Source organism: Bemisia tabaci, chromosome 2, assembly GCF_918797505.1.
Source record: "Bemisia tabaci chromosome 2, PGI_BMITA_v3".
Classification (NCBI taxonomy): domain Eukaryota; kingdom Metazoa; phylum Arthropoda; class Insecta; order Hemiptera; family Aleyrodidae; genus Bemisia; species Bemisia tabaci.
In genome coordinates, this window is record NC_092794.1 from 25,244,321 (window position 1) to 25,258,049 (window position 13,729).

The following is a 13,729-nucleotide window of genomic DNA, read 5'->3' on the forward strand; positions in this document are numbered from 1 at the left end:
GAGGAAGAAATCTCTCCTGTAATTCAGTTAGGACAATCATTCTGACTTCCCAATAACAAGAAATAATAATATAGTTTTTGGAGTCTCTATTCAATTCAGAGAGACGCATGTTGGTAAAATTTTTAGTGGAAAAAAAAGCTTTCCTGGGACAGAAAAATTAACATTTTCCAAGCTCTACTGCTGGGTCAGTTGCGCCAGTCACAGAATCGTGTTTTAATGCTTGATTCTTGTACTTCAGCTAAAAATAAATAGACCAGTCTGAACAACAACTTCCTACGTTCAACATTACCCGAGATATGTGCTTTGAAAATTGCGATTTATGACGTCATCCACCGCGGTAGTTACACCCTTGGTTTCTTCCACCTCACTTTTACCTGAGTTCCACTTTGAGTAACAATTGAAAATGTGTCTCTCTGACGAATAAAAGTAAGGTGTATGAAACCAAGGGTGTCACTACCGCGGTAAATGATGTCACAAGTCAAATTTTACAAAGTATGATTGGTAGCTTGGTTAATAATAAACACAGAGAATTGCTGTTTGAACAGCTCTTAGTATTTTCAGCTGATCGACAAGAATCAAGCATCTAAACTTGATTCTGGGACAAGCGTAACTGACCCATTATTCACGCAATTATGGGTAATTTATGATAAAATAGTGATGTATGGTAAATTCTCATCTACAGAAGATCTAACACAAGAATATTAATAGGACAAAGAAAGATGAAACATGGAAAGTTAATATTGGAACAAACTACTGAAGTAATCCAAGTAGCTTTGAGGGGAATGCAAATAAAAATTTGAAAAACTTCCTAATAAATTGGTTTTCTGGGGTTCACAGAGAGGGCACAGCTAAAAACCACCACATAACTTGATTAAATAGGGTAAAAACAGGGGATAGAAAAAAAAAGAGAGCAAAAAATATTAGATCAAAGATCAGGGTAAAACCACGCGCAATAGTTTCCTCTTCAATTTCGTTACATGAAATCAAACCGGAGTTTTCTTTTGGAGAGGTTGGACCAATTCCAGAAAACAAAGACAGAGTTCAGACCGTTAAAAATAATTATTATTGACAGAGGCAACACTAGAGGGGGGGGGGGGGACATGCTAGGTATGGAAGGGGGAAACGGGAGGGAAGTTGAAAACCTTTTTGGTCCTATGTAATATTGGATAGAGGACCTCGGTTTATGATCAGATACCATAATTACCCATGTAGGTATACAGCCCTGGCATTATTTATTCTTTTTCTTATTCTTCAAAATATGGACGATGTTCAGAAACAACCTAAGATCGTCAACTAGTTGCTGGGAACAGTATGTTTTAGAGAGTCAACGACCATTCTAATGTCCAATATCAATGACTAATCTTGGAAGACTTTGAAAACTGGGAGACGTGATAGTAGCTATAGGTACTCAGAAACCTCATATTTTGGTTTATAACATTGCAGACTTTTCGTGATATTTAATGTTTCATTGGAAATCTAATCAACTTAATTTCTTAAAAATTTCAATATATTTACCCTTTTATTTGAGAAATATCCTGAGCAAAATTCAAGCAATAGAACTGGTTTGTTTCTTTCCGAAAAAGTATAATAAGAGCACAAAGTTTGGAATAGCACATTAAAAATTCGAGGTTTCCCAGTTTAGTCATAAAATCTCTTTATTTAACTTCTGCACTTTATTAAGAAATGCAAAAGATTTGAATTATCTGGGTAGGGGGGGGGGGGTGGAAAGAAATTGAACAGCGTGAAGGTTACACATAAAATTTTCCACATGGGGAAAATTGCTGTCAACTGAATTGAGAGAAGTGTACCAACGTGGCCAAAAGATTCATTTCTTCATTACGAATAATTCCTGATGACCAATACATACCTACAGTATTGCAATCACAAAAGGTACAAATTTTTATTCAGTTTTTTTTTCCAACTCCTTTCTGATGAAAAGATTCTCAACCTTATTGATTCAAGTTTATTCATCTATTTTTTCACCACACAAGAACTTTACCATAGAGCACAATATCTTAATTTTTAGCTCACTGTGAACGAGCGAAATGAGCCTTATGGAACTAAAAAATGATACAAAATATACTGATCTGATGTTGCAAAAATGTAAAGACAGCTATTGAAGCTTATGACATTACCTTCAAGTCTGTCAACCTCCTTCTGCAGTTTCTGCACGGACCTCTCGGCAAACTCAGCACGGGCTTCAGCCTAGAAAAATTAAATGATGATTTAAGACAAATTTTCTCAGCAATTTGACAAATACTGACATTATAAGTGGGTGTTTCAAAGACAGTAGAACTTCAGCAAATACACTGCATAAAAGTTAAATAGGTCTATTACACACAAGAGGTACAGCCAACTGGAAAGATTAAGTAAAATCGCACAAAAATCACACTGAGCACATCAGAAGTATCTACACTCCAAGATGTATGATTTGCAAAATCCACGCTGCCCAGTTTCAAATTCTAAATGGCTACAGGTGCTTTTTCCTCAGATGCTAGCCATTTGGGGTCCTCATAAAATGATGTAAGAAAACCTTTACCTACATGAACAATTGCTCTCATAAACTTTCATCAATCTTTTTTACGTGAAGTTCCAATCACTTTAAAGCCTTTGTCCTAATTAGAAAAAACAGCAAAAACATAGGGAAGATTGATATCATTTTGCATGAGTGGTTGCTCACTTAGGTTAGGTTTTCTCTACATCAGTATAAAACTGATTGCCAGCAGCTAAGGAGAAAGCACTCGAAAACCCTAATTTTGCGTTTTGGGGTGTATGTTAGACATTTCTGAGGTGCACAATGTGAATTCCATGTGATTTGCATTTAGAAAGTTTGCTAACTTTCAGTTGGCTGCATGTATTGTGTGCTACAGACTTATTGCCTAACACACTTACTAAGCTGAGAAAGGCTATTTATCTTTCATTACATGAAAACACAGTGAGTGGTTGTAAGTTTGTGATATTACTGACCACTTTATCAGCTAAAAAAATCTTAAAATACAGCTGAATATATTGCCTCAAACACCTAAGAAAACAGAACAATCTTGATAAGAGGCTCGGATGCAAACTGATAATTTAAAGTTAAGATGCACACCATGAATATAGTCTTTAAAATGATTATATGCTAAATCTCCATTCAATTTATTTTTATCATACAATATTTAGAGGAGTTAGTAGGCTCCTTCATTTATTCTATAAACATTTTTTTGCTGTTTTTAGACAAAAGGAATTTTTTTTTCAAACATTATTAAAATTTAACTTCCGACAACTGTCAGCATGTACAATAAGAAAAAATTTAAAGTGAATAGAATTATCTGAATATAAAATAAGTAAAAATAGTACTCACCCAAAATACATAGAAAAAGTAACAAGAAAAAACTAAAAAAATGCAATGTATAAAGCAAAAGCTGATACGTACAAAATGAAACCACAAAAAAGCATCAAGCAAGTTACTCTAAAGCAGAGGGCAGTAAATATTAAACAAAAAAAAAAAAAAAAAAAAAAAACAATCGAAACAAGGAATATATCTGTTCCAGATGTAAAGACATAAACCTGAAGCCCATGATGACATCGCGTTCTTTTGGCTTGAAATTCATCAATGAAAGAGAGAGAGGGAGGTGAGAGAGAAAAATACTCTCTAGTTCTATCTTCTTGCACATTTTTTTCTGAATAATGCGTACTTTTGCAACAGCAAAGTACTTACGAATTTTCCATTTGCAAAAAAGCAGGACTATTTCAGTATGAAGTCACTGAGGGACCAGGCATGTTGCAACACTAAGGATGGTGACCCACTACCATTATTTATATAAAGAATGACTACAATAAAGTTGCAATACATGCAGCGCAGAGGATGATGTAGTTACACACTTCTGATTTGTTCGTCAAGTTTTTACTGGTTCGAAAAACAATTCATACTCAAGATTGAGGCGATTGTAAAATGCTATGATCTACTTTGTCTGGAATTGATGTTCTGATAAACAAATATCAAGGTTTTCTGTGACATGAACAGAAGATGTCTCCTCCCATGGGAAGAAACGCATCTCGATTGCGGAGTTCCAGTATTTTTACAAAGTTTTCATTCTTTCAAGGGTGAATCGTTATACATCTTTGTCTAGCAATTTTAGAATCTCCTCTCATAATAGTAAGGAAAAATCATAGAAAGATCGATTCATGAGACAGTTTTCCTATAAAAAGATAAGATGTTCGGGAGAAATACTGAGACTGCGCAATCAGGACAAATTTCTTTATGTGATAGACGACAAAGAGTGAGACTCAAAAGAACCTTTAGTTTAGATATTTTCGAGAAGAAAAAAATATACCTATCAAAGCAAGGTGATCTGAGGAAAGATCAAAATAAAAATTTGAAAATACTCATGAAGATCACCCGACTTCGTAGGATGGGCAAATGGAACAACTTTACATTGGACAAAAAAAAAGGAGGAACATGCTTGGAATTCTCAAAGAATGGTTCTTGGGTTTCTATTCCATATAAAAAATTGGATTAGTAGACAACAGGGTCAAAAGTACTCAAACTGCTTCTGTTCCAGAACTTTTGAGTCGAGTTGACGGAACAAAAAGCTTCCTTTAATAAAGGGTAAGGGGGGGGGGAAGTTACAGTTAGGACTGAAATCAGGTGTTACGATTCAAATGTATAGAAATAGCACTTTAAAAACTTAATAATCATACTTAGAAATGCTCTTTGTTCATTCTGTCTGGAACTTCATTTTTTTTCCTTCTGGCAAATGATTCAAATAATCTGTTAAAAACCAAATTAATTTCCCACCCGTGCAGTTAACAGAATTAGTCAGTGAGACTGAAGGCATTCTAAAAGAATGTGATCTACTTACAGCAACTAACTTATCAGAAAGAATGTGGATTTTGTCTTCAATAAGGTCTTTTGACACGGTAGCCTTTGGGGTTGAGGGGGAGAACAGAATGAAAGGAAGTGTAATGTCGAGACGGAGAGGAGAAAAACGGACATAAAGAAAACATAATGAATTATGACACATGCAAGAAGAAAAAAAATGAATAGACAAACAACACAAAAAGGAAGTTCATAACAGGAGGAGAGCGGTTCAAGAAACACCATTTACACAGAGCAGGGTTTTTTTTGGTGAGGTGGCATAAGGGTCTGTTTCTTTCGTCTCTATGCTTGCTCATTAGATGACAATTTTTGTCAACAAATTTTATTTTTGACTTGTTGAGAACAGAATAAAATTGTTGCATAGACTTTATCATTTTGATATTAACTGTACAGACTCTTTTAATAGATCTTAATAATAATAACTAATTTTATGAAAAGAGGATTGACAAAAGCTCGATAGAAATGAAAAAAAAATGGTGTTTAATGACCAAGATAAGGAGGAGATATAGCGGCAGCTGCGAAAAAATGCAAGCCAACACAAACACAAAATATAACAATTTGTACAACTCTATGACGGAGAATTGTGACTATTGTTTGGGAAAATAGATACTGAAGAATAGCCCGATAACAATGCAGCCCCGAACGAGAAGTATAGTACAAACATATTGTAGGCCGTTTTAATTTTGTTTACCTCTTTTAACTGTTCAGAAAGGGCTTTTACCCGTTCTTCAAAGGATTCTTCTCTTTGTGTCGCCTTTCGAGTTAAATGTAAATCCAGGAAATGAGTTAGAGTTAGGAGAAAACAAGAACAAGAAAACACTGATGAGTCAAAATTCAAACATTGTATGTTAGGTTTACACGGATGAAATCTAGCTTTACTGTGAAATGCGATTGGCTTCAATGTTTTCAGAAATTAACATTTGTTCCCCCGGTCATCCCCAGTTTTGTACAATTTCCTGTGCTCATATAATCAGCCTTGCTGGGCTCCATAAGAACACAACCGAGGCTGTTAAAACCAATAAGTACAGAGAAAAATAGTTTGGTCAAGAATCTTTGCAAAACCCTAGCACTGCTCTGTGAAAATTGACGTAGATACTTACTTCTCAATAAAAGCTTCATGTAAAACATGACCTTAGCACACCTGTGCTTCAATCATAAACTTATTTTCTTAACTCCGGAAGAAACTTTCCTTTTAACCTGTGTTAAAAATACTGGTTGATATCTTGTTCAGGAGTTGATTTCCGAACCATTAGTTTTCTATGTAAGATTTTAAAGAGATAACATGAGACGCTTCTCTTTGAATCAGACATTGTCTAGTGGCCTTTTTTTTTCAAATTCCTATTACTGACCTTGACTCCTTAATTAAAAATTAACCTCCCAAGATAAATCCTCATAGAAGGCTGTCATGAAAACAGGAGTAAGTAGATTAAAAACCTTCTTCTAATTGTAAAATATAGCTAGATTCTTTGATGACTTAATTTCTACAGAAAAGCAGTACCTAGCGATCAGCAAAGATTCTGACTTCGACCACAAGTATGATACAAAGAGGAGAGACACTTGAGTCAATGCCAATTGAAGCAAATAAATGTGCACTTCAGCGAGACTCGCAATTATTCTGCTGTCGACTTCCACAGGTGCAGAGAAAAATTTACTTTGCACAAACAGGCACTTGTCAAACACAAACAAAGCCAAAAAGGGATCACACAGGCATTGTAAAAATACCTCTTTCAAACGGTTTGTCAAGTTCTTAATCTGTTGTTTGTACTCTTCTTCTCTTTGGTTTGCCTGAATGAATAAATTCGCTAGTTAGCACATACGTGAGAATAAGACAGACATGGAAATTTATATTTTTATGTTTGTAAAATAAGCGAAACTAAAATTAAAATATATAAGGTATTGCCTTTTCCACAGCTAGATCAAGAGCCTCATCCACACGGACCCAGTTTGGGTGAATTAGATCCACGAACTTCGGGTTTCAGGAACAAGTTATAGCTAAGCTATAAAAAGTTCCTGGAATAAATTCGCTCGAAGTTCCTCGAACTGCGCTCGTGTGGACTGGGACTTGAGGTATCTCTTGTTTCCTGAGCAAAAACAAGGACATTTTGGAGGTTGTAGTTAAACTAATTATGCTCGAAGAGTTCATATCAAACACTAGCACCATTTAGAACAACGTATGCTTAATTTGAAGAAAAATCAATCGATCAAATTCTCCAATGGCAGCTCTATAAAAGTCAACTCATGTGTTTGCTGCAACATTTATTTCACTCCTGTGAAAACCTGTGCTTAAAAAAAGCATATTAGCATAGATATTATTGGTCTTAGGACTTTCATATCCCTTACTCGTATAATTTATAGAAAGGTTTTTTTAATGTGAATTTTTGTTGTGTCATACGCACAGTATTTCTATGACTTTTCAAGCCACCTAGAAAAATTGAACCAACACATATTTTCATCACTGTATTGCTGGTGGATACAATATAGTACCAAATTAAATTCTCAGATTTAGGTATACTTTCTTGGCTTCAAAAATTGAGAGCACTAATTATTATTCATTAAAAAAGCAAATAATCGTACCTTTTCTTCAGAGACTTCCAAAGATTTTAAGTTGTTACCGACTACGCGAAGTTCTTCTTCAAGTTCTACAATTTTTCTGCAATTAAAAAAAAAATAGATTAACACTGTACAGAAAAATGAATACAAGTATTTGAAGCTTTAAAGCGTGAGATGTAAACCAGAGGTACATTTTGAAATAAAAGCTGTATCATTTTGCTCAAATCACAAACAAGGTAGACAGTTTCTACGATACGATTTGAATAATTAACAAGTGTTTGAATAAAGAAAAGTACTGATTTTTCAGCACAATCTGTCAAAACTGATCACAGAACTATGAATATTCTGATTTAAAAAAAAAAAAAAAAAATTCTTCCTACCTCCTACTTTTGAACAAAAATAATTGTACTTAACCGGCAGTGTTTACTAGTAAAATTAATTGGCATTATTTTATTTCATACTGCAAGTATTAGCACAACAGCCTCTTGTCACTTAATTTGAAGCGGAAATTCCTGTAAAATTCTTCGGTTTCATCCAAGTTCAATCGGCTAAAATTTGCTGCAAACTTTGAACAGGAGATACTTGCAATATCAAAATTAGCCAGGAGGATCTTCAATGTGCATGCTTTGCCACAACGGACCATTGGACAAAGGGGCGAATTCAAACCTTATGATTTTTTGGGTTTTTTTTTTTAAAATAAAAATTCCACGTAGAACAGGGTTTATGCAACGAAAATTATTGTAACTCCTGACCAAGATATTCATGTTATTCAATACCAAAATTCAAGCTTCCCGCTAACGTACAAACCATTTTCTGCTTGAATTAAACCGCACACTGAACGTTACCGTAAAAATGTCCTTTCGGTGTGAAAACAGAATAACACCAATCTCGGCGCTTTGGCTCAGATGTTGCACATTTGATTACTTCTTGATACCTACCACAAGGTAGGTACGAAACACTGTTCGATTAAGAAGTCTACCGAAACTGTTATAGTGAACAATTTGGTTCATGTAGATCCTGGTTATTCTTGCGAGCAGGAGATTCAAATTTTTCGTAACCGCTAAATAAAACGTCAATATCTTGGTTAGGAGTTAATCTCGGTGATTTTCGTTGGACCAATCCAATTTTACGTACAATTTGAAAGAGGGGACATAAATCAGAATGCTTGAATTTGTACCTATCTTGTCTCGTGGTCTGTTCTGTATTACTTACTTGCCTTTTAAGGCGCACAAAAACTAAAACGACGCAACACCCAACATTTATAAATTACTAGTCCAGAATGGATTGGCTATTGCGTCTTATTAAACAGAAAAACGGTCATCTCATCTGCTGAGAGGAATGTTCAGGAAGATAATTTTGGGTAAAACAACTTGACTTGGGATCCGCCGCTCCCCTTCTGCAATGTTCATTTTGGTGGCTGAAATTAAAAATATACGCGCCTATCAAACCAGCGCAGCTAGATTTTATTTAAAGCTGTACCTCTTTTGAAAAGCAAACTATGAATTGAGAAGGTAAATCAGGCAAGAATCTGATAATGTTGATCGACCTGAGTGTAGAGAGAGGCCAAAAGGCTCATTTGCCTCCGTTATCAATGAAAGCGAGTTTTTTTTTGGCTGCTAAAGTCTTTCAGTGATTAAAGGATTAAATTTTTTGGGACGGCAAAAGTACACCGCAGGAGCTCAGACCCAGAGTTTTAGGAAGTCCTAAGGCCTTGGAGCCTTCAGGAATGGGAAGAACTAATCAGGTTCTGACCACACTACAGGAAACTACTTGAGCGGCAGCGTAAAATAACCTTTTGATTCGGGTAGAATAAGGGACATCACATTATTGTTTAATTTTGTATTTACAAGGTTTTTTTCACTGGCGAGTGAAAAGAAGCAGGAACTCAGGTACTGATTCCGCTACTTTTGACTATTGATGGTTGAATGAGTTAAACACTTGAGCCAACCAAAATGAACATCCTAGAATGGTTGCGCGAAATCTTTAAAGTTTAGAGGCACGCCTCCAAATCTGGAAGAACGTCCTTCGATGAAAGTCGTAATCGTCAGATTAAAACAAAAAAATTTTAAGTGAAGAGGAAATTTGATTGGGGATACAACTTACGAATCACTTTGTTCTGCTCTTTCTTCTGCTCGTTCTAGGTCTTGTTCCATCATTACAAGCTTACGAGCAACCTACGACATGCACACACAACAAATGTAGGCCATGCGTTTCAAACAAACACGTGAAAATCATAAAAACGAGAGAGAGAGAGGAAAAAAAACACATAAGCTAAGTCTAGGGCACTAATAATGTAAGGGTGCGTAAAAAATAAACACACTAAAAATGGGGAGTGGACGGAATGTTAAAAAAGGAGGGTGCATCATACGCCGAAACTGATGGGAATACTTTAAACACGTTCAAAAATTGTCCGAGCCAATTTAGAAAGCAGCGAACTATCCACAAGTTCCGCCTCTTTAAACACAACTGGTTAAAATAATTTATTATCCTTGAGGCTTAAATGAGAGGATATAATTGAGAATCTTAAATATTATTTAAAAAAAAAAAAAAAAAATCATTTCTCGTTTGACAGGGGCATAAGCTGAGAGTAACATCAGTGATGATAAAGGGCCAAGGAGGATTCTCCTGATAGCAACAATACACCCTCCTTCCTGGGCCACAACAAATGAAAAAATGTTCAACTTTTGAGGAATGTTATTTCAATTGTTAAACTGGGAAAAAATAAAGATAATGGTAGATTGCATACACGCATGAACACCACACACACACACACTTCACGCGGTAGTAAATGAAAACTGGTGGGAAAAACCCGATCGAACAAAAACAAAATGCAAAAATAAAAATAGGATCTACAAACAGTGATAAAAATTCACAATAGAAAACAATCAAATAAAAATAGATGAATCGCAAATAGAGGGGATTAAATAAAAAAAATGGAAAAAATGGATCAACCGATAAGTTTAGGTTAAAAGCGTTATACATAGGTATGAATTGTAAAAAAAATTCTTTTCAAAATTTTAGGTGGAATATAACACACAAACACATATTGATGGCTAAACTAAGAAGACACGTAACTCAATTAGGGGTGGCAAATCTCCCAATGTTCCTCAATTTCCGAATTGAAAAACCAACGTAACTATTTCTTCAAGAAATCCACGATTGTTTGAAATATCTTGGGTTCCTCCGAAAATTTGGGAAGAGTTGGTAGATTTGATTATACATTTAAAAGAAGCAAAATGAAACAAATATTTAGGGGTTTCAAAGATCAGTCACCGGTGGCGAGGCGAGAATGATTGATTATCGATATTTCCCCATTTGAAGCTACGGTGAAGAATCGATTATTAAGCGACACCCTGTTTATCGATCCTTTTTCATAGGTTTAAATGGTATAACAATCGATAAATCGCAAAGCACGCCACGCCACTGTCAGTTACTGCTAGCGGGGTAATAACTAGTAGTACTATATTAGGGAGCGTTGAAAAGGAATTTTCCAAAAATACATTTGAAGTGATGGAGGAGGGGGGAGGGGGGGGATACAGGAAAAACTCGCTTCATTTTACACTGAAAAATGCTATGCTATGCTGTTTTGCTACGTAACAATATGACTTTTTCGCAGCTATTAACATGATTAGGTGGCTAATAGGCCCGTTGTTGGTTCAAAAGAGAAGAGTCAAAGAAACATACGAAAAAAAAAGTAAAAGAAAAGATACGGTCATTACTGGAATATCAAAGAATTGGGTACTTAGACTCTTCTAAAGTTGAAAATTTTTAGAGAAACACAAAAATGCACACTAGCAATTTACAAAAACAGTGAAGCGTATTACAGGCATTTAGAAGGGGGAAAAAGTAGTGTCTTACGCTTCGCCGGCTTCGGCACGTTCTTCGGCTCTCTCCAAATCAGCTTCTACCATAGCCAATTTTCGGGCAACCTATCGCAAGGAATGCTTTGTTCAAAACACGGATCAAACCACAAAACAGGATCATACAGGGCGATTAATTTGTAGGATCAAGTTCGGGAGAAATGCAGGGGTCAAAACAAGGGGGCAACATTGTCATATTCACTAGAGCTAGACGAAATCACACCAGGGGGGAAACCAAGAAAAAAGGGGAGTAACCAAACACAATTGCAAAAATTTCAAGGGTTCGCTTTAAGACACGGGGATCTGAGAACGTATTGTATAAATCTTCATCCCACCACAACACCATTAGTTTCATCATTAAACGAAGAAAACGCATTTTCAATGGTCACAAAATAGCTTGAATGCAGGTGAATAGAATGCACCCACGTTGTATGGTATCTACTGGCCACTGACCATAAAGTCGGGCGGTCAGAAACAAGGTAAGAGGGCATGATTTAAGGCAACTATGAAAATACGCTATTTTAATCTCTTTTAATCAAGAGTAGGGCTCAGTTTTCCCCTCATATGTTCAGTTTAAGAAAAAAAGAAGATTAATTTTAAATTAGCAGTCGACCGAGAAACGTTGTGGAGGCTAAAATTTTCACAATTGTTTTACGAGTAGGTGACCTCTCTGGGAAATATTCCAGTAAAAATTGGAGATGAAGGTTCTTTTCTTGAAAATTCGAGAAGTCTGAAGCAAAATATTATAGGCTAGGCTTCAGAGATACCATACAGCGGGTGAAGGGATTTTTCGTTATTTTCAATCAAGGATGCATCGAACCCAGGAGCTGGCTATAAGCAAGGGAATCAACTCAAATTAATCTGCAATAATGATTGATTCTGGAGGTAAAATAAAAAAGCAGGGGTTTTGCAATACTGAGGGGCCATCCTTGTGAGTGTGGTAATACTCTGAATTTTGTGTACTTTAAAGAAATTATGAGCGAAAATGTGGGTGTCCTGCAAGGTATCGTTTCAGCATACATGAAATCATTTTAAGCAGTTTGTGCGTGTTGGGAAAAATAATTATCAAAAAAATAACATCAAATTATTGCTTTTTCAACTATTGTCCTGTTCGCTAGCATTGAATGGAGAGATGATGAAATGATGTCAGACTGCCTCTCTTTTCCCTCACATTTCCCAGAAATAGGAGGTGAAATAATAAAATGCATTGATAATCACAGGAAGCAGATTTGGGGAAAGACATCTGATCTTGTTTTCTTAAAGTTTGTAGATGAGCGAGTGTGCGAGTGTAATATGGAGAGTGTAATAAATATGTCCCGTTACGATTCCCTCATTTTGTAAGAGTTACAATGCGTAAATTAATCTTGAAATATTGAGGAGAGGTCGTCAAAAATTATTGTGAAGCTTTATTTGAGAAAATGTTTGATAGAGCGTACTGCGTTTGGAAAAACGGTTGGGAGAGGATTAAAGAAATAAATAATATCTAATTATTGAGTTGTGTAAATTGTGGACTCTGTGTTCTCACGGACGGGATATCAGTAAAAAAATAATGCTCTACAAGGTAAAAGATGAAATGTTGGCGGTCGATAAGCCGAAGAGCAGGGCTGCATGGAAGCGGGAGACTTCAGCGTCCTCCCATCAAGTGGGAGGCTACGAAAAATTGGGGGGAAAGAAAAACCAAGCCAACTAGTTTTACTGAAAAAAGTAATCGGCACTCGCATTTCCCTAAACTGAAAAAGGGCTCTTACGATTCACCATCATCGGCTCTCAATTCAGCTCTTTCTAAATCTGCTTCAACCATTGCTAGCTTACGCGCAACCTGATACAAAGTAGTTTCGTTTTTAAAATTTGTAAGAGAAATTTATCAGATGAAACAACTTGGGAATCAATTATAAACAATACACATGAGAGGATTTTTAGTTCAATGGATAATCGGGTACAGATATAGGTAACATAAAATAAGATGAGGCAATTCATACTATGCAAACACTGAACATTTTTTTCTTGAGATATTATTATGCCTTAACGCGTCGTTTCTTGTCGACAACATTTGTTTTTTATTTTTAAGTTCAATCCGTGCGGATTTTCAAGTCAGTTTCTTTGAGTTACAGAAACGTTGTTCTAATATCGTTTTTTTAACTTAAACTTAACCTTATAACTAAAAAAAACACTGGCGTTGAGTTGAATCCGCATGAATTTAACGGGGAAAAACCACATTTTTTCGACAAGAAGCGACGCATTAAGTCAAAATAATATCTCAAAAAAAATCTTTCCCAGTGAAAACTGGTGTTGGCGATGATCACACTTCGGAATAAAATAATTGATTACACTTGTAACTTGAACTCAGAGCCAAAGAATTCTAACCAGCATTCGATGGCTACGGAGCAAAACCGCGTACCTCCAATGCCACGTTTCAAAATTTTTGTTCCTGTTTATTTTTTCGAAGGAAAACAATAAA

At 35.7% G+C, this 13,729-nt stretch overlaps 1 protein-coding gene across 47 annotated transcripts in view; it reads right to left on the reverse strand.

Moving 5' to 3' along the window:
• The window catches only part of LOC109044656 (tropomyosin-1, isoforms 9A/A/B), a 115,153-nt gene that overhangs the window by 16,426 nt on the left and 84,998 nt on the right, over window positions 1-13,729 (reverse strand). For 12 of the 47 annotated variants that reach the window (XM_019040050.2, XM_019062646.2, XM_072297013.1 and 9 more), the window contains 4 exons: window positions 11,270-11,340; window positions 7,436-7,511; window positions 6,584-6,646; window positions 2,136-2,205 (listed from right to left, as the gene is read on the reverse strand). In XM_019040050.2, coding sequence (XP_018895595.2) covers window positions 2,136-2,205; window positions 6,584-6,646; window positions 7,436-7,511; window positions 11,270-11,340 — 280 coding nt within the window. Of the gene's footprint in view, window positions 1-2,135; window positions 2,206-4,844; window positions 4,908-5,552; window positions 5,616-6,583; window positions 6,647-7,435; window positions 7,512-9,514; window positions 9,586-11,269; window positions 11,341-13,019; window positions 13,091-13,729 lie in introns of all 47 variants that reach the window. The other 35 variants (XM_072297017.1, XM_072297011.1, XM_072297019.1 and 32 more) reach the window with 8 other exon arrangements.